Source organism: Pinus tabuliformis, chromosome 3_2, assembly GCF_031772625.1.
Source record: "Pinus tabuliformis cultivar Carrire ecotype Pingquan chromosome 3_2, CPIR1, whole genome shotgun sequence".
Taxonomy (NCBI): domain Eukaryota; kingdom Viridiplantae; phylum Streptophyta; class Pinopsida; order Pinales; family Pinaceae; genus Pinus; species Pinus tabuliformis.
This window is the reverse complement of record NC_142302.1, coordinates 1,087,494,085-1,087,500,158: the sequence shown is the minus strand read 5'-3', so window position 1 is coordinate 1,087,500,158 and position 6,074 is coordinate 1,087,494,085. Positions and strand designations below refer to the sequence as shown.

Below are 6,074 nucleotides of genomic sequence, written 5' to 3'. Positions count from 1 at the left end.
GAACCAACAAGTGTGGTTCATCATCAGGACAATTTACCTATTGTACATCATTTTTTGAGATCATTCTTAATATATAGTTGAGTTGGTTTCCAATATTGTGTATTTATCAATTTCATTTTCAAACTTTCTCTATAAAATTCAGAGTAACAGATCTACATTTCATATGTTCTAATAAAAGTCTTTCAGATTAATCACATCATTCAGATTTGGTCAATGTTTCAAACCAACTAATATGATTCATCTTCAAGTGAGAATTCAATCAATCTGAAAAAATAAATTATACTTATAATTAATAATTAAATTATAATATATTTTATCATTTCAAAATAAATTAGGTTCTTTTTCCATATATTTTTTTCATTAATTAAAATCTAAACCCTTATTTAAATTATTAAATTTACAAAATCAAAATTATCTCATTTTTTTTTTTTCAAAACACTAAATTTATTCATACCTCATCATAGAAGTTATAATTTAAAAGACCGGAAATTACAATGTCACATAATTCCCATTTAAAAAACATAAAATAATTAACACCAAAATAAAAGTTATAATTTAAAGGACCGGAAATTACAATGTCACATAATTCCCATTTAAAAAACACACTGGGATTTTTTAATGTATGTTACTTCCTCAATTTTATACATAAACGAACACGGTTGAGCCACTTTTGTAAGAGCACATTTAAAAAAGTTCAAATTATGAATAAGCTCACCCCTCTCAATATCATTTAGGAGCTTTTTCCCGTGGGAAGGAGGGAAGGTACTCGCAGTTGTTAAAAGCGGAAAACACATTTGTAGGGAGGTGATTGCGTCGAAAAGTATATGCGGCGGAGAAGGCGAGCATCGCGAACCCAAAGCCATGCTTGCTTACTCTTCCAGTCTCGGACTGAGGCCAGCCCTTGGCGCCTTCTCTCTCACGCGTCTGGTCGCATGCCACGGGATCAAAGGGCTTAAGCGCTCTAAATTCTTCACCACTGTCAGCAGGACAGGTTCGATTCCTGCCCCGGACAAACAGCTCCATAGATGCTATTTCTTGCGCCGGGGAAATTACAGTGCCTGCCGTGCAAAGTTGCGGGCCGGCCGTGTCAGATTCTCGTCTTCGTTCCCGGCCACAGACGAGGTCGACTGGACTGATTCCACGGGAGAGAAGAAATTGGCTGTTGAAGTGAGCCGTGAGTCAGTAACTGGAGTCCAGCATGAAGAACACTCTAAATATATTCCCGTCAAGGCCTTCTTCTTGTCCACCAGGTCTTCTTCGTTCTTTAATCACTGCTTTTAAGCCTTGACCATAAGATAAATATAAGAGAGTCCCTATTTGAAAAAATGCGGTTTATATTACAGCCGTTAGTCCGTTTCTCTTCTAAACATACGATTTTAACCAACTGTGTGGTGAATGTTCTTTATCTTTTCGAAAAATTCTGTGGCTAACAACACTTTAGTTACTTTTTTATTAAGCTATCTGATAGTGAAAATATTTATATTTTGGAAAAGTGGAAGAACTACATGTTGGAAATGTTAAGCTCCATTGATTTTACACAAAAGCTACCTTGATTTATGGAATTGCAGCTTTTCTTAACTTATGGAAACCAAATGCAGTAGTTTCTTTTAGTTAAGAAAATCCACTGCAATTACTAAATTTATAATTGGGAGCTACTAAAGTGGTCCATCACTTTGATCTGATCTCTACCTTGATTTGTGGTTTTTCTAACACATAGCTTTTAGAAGCTTGATGGAAGCTTAGCTATATGTTCATTTGTTTGGTCCCCAAGCTCATATCTCAAACCCCTTCAGTTTTACACCATCTAGCTGAGATAGCAGAGCTTGGAAGTGCCTTCAGAATTCTTGTGTTCTTTCTCTTTTGTTTGGATTGAAGCTGGAGTGCAGAAGAAGTAGTAGGCAAGTGGACTGTGGCTTTCATCAAACATCACCAATGGCTGGAGGTAACTCGTATCCCTGGGTATTAAGTTTCAGTGATTCTTTTCAGTTCTTTCCGCATGTAGAATCACTGTTCAAGTTTATTAGTTATCTAACAGTTGGTATCGGAGCAAGGTTTACCTCTGTCTTGGTGTGAGATTCGAATATTTTGAAGTGCGACTCTGTACCTCTGTCTGGGTTTGATTTGAGTCTCCTTCACAAAAAAAAATCTAACCATGAATTACGACTTTGTTCGTGTGTTTCCGTTACGAATATCCATTCAACTGGCTTTCCCTCTGCTGAAGGCAGGTTGAACTTCTTGAGTAAAAATATGGCAGACAAAATTGTTAAAAGATAAACAAAGATCTAAACCCACACTTTAAAGGCAATAAGGGCGTAAACACCAGCCCAAGAAGCGTGTGCTATTTAGTCTCTATTTGCTAGGAGATTTGAAATTTCTTTACATGTTAATTGTTGGTTACAGAGTAAATTGACTTGGAAATATATTGATTCGTGAATGGTAAACAAAACTCTTCCCGTGCGAGCCCAGAGTGTGCCTAGAAGTGGATTTGGCAAAACATTAAATGGTTTACAATGGGGAGTCTCCATTATGTCGAATATTATAATCTTCAGAATGCTTCCTTTGCTTCCCTGATGTTTTTATTTGGGACTTTATTGAATCTGAAGTCAAGGCCTCTATGTTAGGTAAATGATTCATCTTCTAGAGCACGAAAAATCTACGCTCCCTTCAAGCTGCCATTCCATGTCAAAAAAAAAAAAAAAAATGGCCTCTTCTCCCTTTTGTCTTGAATCAATGATCTGAAGCTTGAAGGTAAATGTGAAAACCTCTCAATCATTTATTATCTTAGACGTAAACCACATCTCTAGTTGTGGTATGGCAAATATATTGCATCCATTCCATTAAAAGGATTTCAATCGAGAGAAACCCGGTGGTCAGTATAGTTCTGAGCAATAAATCTACCATTACGGTTAGAAGTCCCATGGTGGCGAGACCCCATCGATTTTTCCTGCACATAATTTTCATTTTCATGGCTGTTTCGCATGTTGTCGTTTACTCAAATGGCATATCTAGTAATCTTCTTGGTACGTGAAGGCTTCATTATTATAATCAATATCTCACCGAGATACAAACGTATTTTGATGCCTTTGAAATTGTTTAATGCCGACAGTAGTCAGTTTTTTTGTCACAGCGAATTGCATGAATTCCTCTCAGATTTGGAATTAAGCATTCTTTGATTTTTGGTACACCGGCAATGCTGGTTAAGATTAACACAACCAACGCAGATTGTATACGGAATATAGCCCGCTTATCCCTTTTCAGGTTATCATTTAGATTATTTCCTTGGCGTACTGTTAAAGCACTTAAGGCAGTTTGATCTGCGTGTTCAGTAAACCCAATGATAGAGACCTTGGGACATCGGACATCAACGGACTCTTCATTCTGATTCATTTTAATTGTCGAATATTGATAATTTTCTCATGCAAACTGTGTAATCTGCAGGGGATAGTTGCCATTCGCCATTGTTCCTTGCGACAATTCTTGCATAAAATCTCCTTACAGTATTAATTGTAATACCAAGCTAAAAATCTTAAAGAAAACGATGAACTAATGAAGAAAATAAGAGAGTGCTGATGTACAAATATACAAAGTATATTCGCTCTTAGATAGTTTTGCAAGGTAAAATGAGGCAGAAACTAGCATATTATAAACTGAATTAAAAGTAGGCACTCGTTTGTGCATTGAGAGATTTAGAGGGTATAACATGCTGCAGCTGCAGTGCCTGTAATAAAACCGACGCTCATTCTACAACAAAGGGGTTCTAAAATCAGTAGAATCCAAAACGCAGTTGGATATCATGCAGTTGTATTAAAAGTAGAGGGAGTTAAGAAAGGTTATTGATATGAGTCATTTGATATGAGTCATGTCTTATGCGTGTTTGCAAATTAAAGGAAATGGTTTATGCATTCTTAAATATTTCAATATTTCGATATTTGAAATAGTTTAGTCTTTGAATATTTCAAATTTGCAGTTTTATAATTTATAATTGGAACTGTTTGGAGGCTTTTAGAACCCAATGATATGATAATCTCCTACCCTGAAGCCCCGGGTCCGGCATGAGATCTATGACATGGAGTCCATTCTTTATTTATTTAATGGTAAGCTCAAATGGATTTTTTCAATTGTGGACGCTTATTGGGATTATAGCCTAAGAGGTTTCCTTTTGATAAAAATAAACACGAGATCTTTAAAAGTGCTATATGAAGTTTTTTTTAATTATATCACTTTTTGAAGAACAAGTTTTTTTTTTGATCATGTGGTAAGAGCCAGTGCTCCTTAACTTTTTAAGGTGATAGAGCATTTTTATTATTTGATAATTATTTTTATGGAAGAGTAAACTTGGCCATATTTTCAAATGGATGTCTTTATGTAGCAAGGCTTCGTGCAGTTAGCAGCCTTAAAGACTTGCACAATTTGTGTGTTAGCGTGTGCCATGCTATTCAATATATGTTTATATGATGATTCTTGAATTCGTTAGCTGCGTCTCCTGATTCCATCATTATCGAATAATGGCACTCTGTAAATTTTATAATTGATTACATATTCATTGTAAAATTTACGCTGAACTTAAGGACGGAGCCTGAAGTCAAGCCAACTAGCCTTCGAACTGCATTTGCTATGCAAGTGCAAAGTAGAACAACCCTGCTTCAGTCAATCTCCGGGTTAAGTTTTGTTTATGCAACAAAATGATGTCTAGTGATCCATATGATTTTAATTAATTAGAGAATAGCCACAGCATCTTTAATTAAATAAAATTATATATTGATTGGCAAGATCACATAAAGATTATTTAGACATTAAATTGTAATTAATTACACTGAATATAATAAATTTTATCCCACAGGAATTTTTATTATATTTATGTGATTAATTAGGATAAAATTTCATAACCTACCCACAGGAGTTATGAATTAATAAGTTTTATCATAAAGTTTATTGAATCTGTTTGAATTAAAAATTTAGCCCACAGACAATTTTTATGTCATTTGATTCAATTCTTTTTATCATGTTTTACATTGGTAAAACATGAAAGTTCATAAAGTTTTATTGAATCTGTTTGAATTGAAAATTTAGCCCACAGGCAATTTTCATGTCATTTGATTCAATTCTTTTTAGCATGTTTTACATTTTTTTTTTCTCGGTAAAAGACTATCTATTATATTAAGTGGTATTTACATATGAGCTGTACATTCAGTGAGACAAGTCCAGGCCAACTATGACCTCTGGGAGAACAAGTTTTGACATGAAATATACCCTCGCAGGGGCAACTACCAGACTCACTGAACCATTTGACACAAAAGACCAAAAGATCGTGACTGCAATCTGACATAGAGCCGCAAAAGACCGAATAAACACTACTGTGGGCTGACATCGAGCCACAAGGAGTTAAACATTGACCACATGGCCCTCGCAGGGGCTTCCTTCCTTCAATCTTGCATCAGAACATTTCCCAACTAGATAAAGACCTTTACAAGGCCAGACCACGAGACAGAGACTATTACACAACAAAATGCATAACTGCCTATGAACGTAAACAGAAGTAGACACTAAAGTAAACAGAAAGCGAATACCCGCTGAGACAATTGGATAAACCGGGTGCCGAGAGAGGAGAGAGTGATCCTGAGAGCGCGTCTGGGGATTAATCCTCGGGCTCCGCCTCATATATGTAACTCCAGCCCTGTCCTTCCGGCATTCCATCCCACAGCTCCACTGGAGGATTGGCCGCGATTGGGGGAGCCTGCTCCTGAGGGATGGGAGGAGCTTGCTGGATTCCTCTACCTGAGGTACTGGCTTCAATAGGAGGCTGCAACACCGGACTTTCCTCTTCTTTGCCTTTTTGGGGTGGCCCCTCCTTCTCGGGCTGCTTCCCTCCTTCACCTCCTTCCTGGGCCTTTGTGAAGAGCACCGAGATGTGGGCATTGATGCCCGCATTCTCCCTCGAGCCGCCCAATGTAAAGATGACAGAACCAAAGGCCGGAAGCCCTGCCTCTCCCTCGCTTGAGCTACCCACATCCAGAAACTGTCCCGCCTGTATTGTTGTTGCTCTCGCCCTCCGGTGACAATAGCAACAACAACAA

The 6,074-nt window shown here is 37.2% G+C and overlaps 1 protein-coding gene across 1 annotated transcript in view; it reads left to right on the top strand.

Annotated features, from left to right (window-relative positions):
• Positions 1 to 720: 720 nt before the first annotated feature.
• LOC149184459 (protein RETARDED ROOT GROWTH, mitochondrial-like) overlaps positions 721 to 6,074 on the top strand; it is a 212,249-nt gene continuing 206,895 nt past the window's right edge. Inside the window, exon 1 of the mRNA XM_089417497.1 lies at positions 721 to 1,250. Within this exon, the coding sequence (XP_089273623.1) occupies positions 862 to 1,250 (389 nt within the window). The 5' untranslated portion in view covers positions 721 to 861. The remainder of the gene's footprint in view (positions 1,251 to 6,074) is intronic.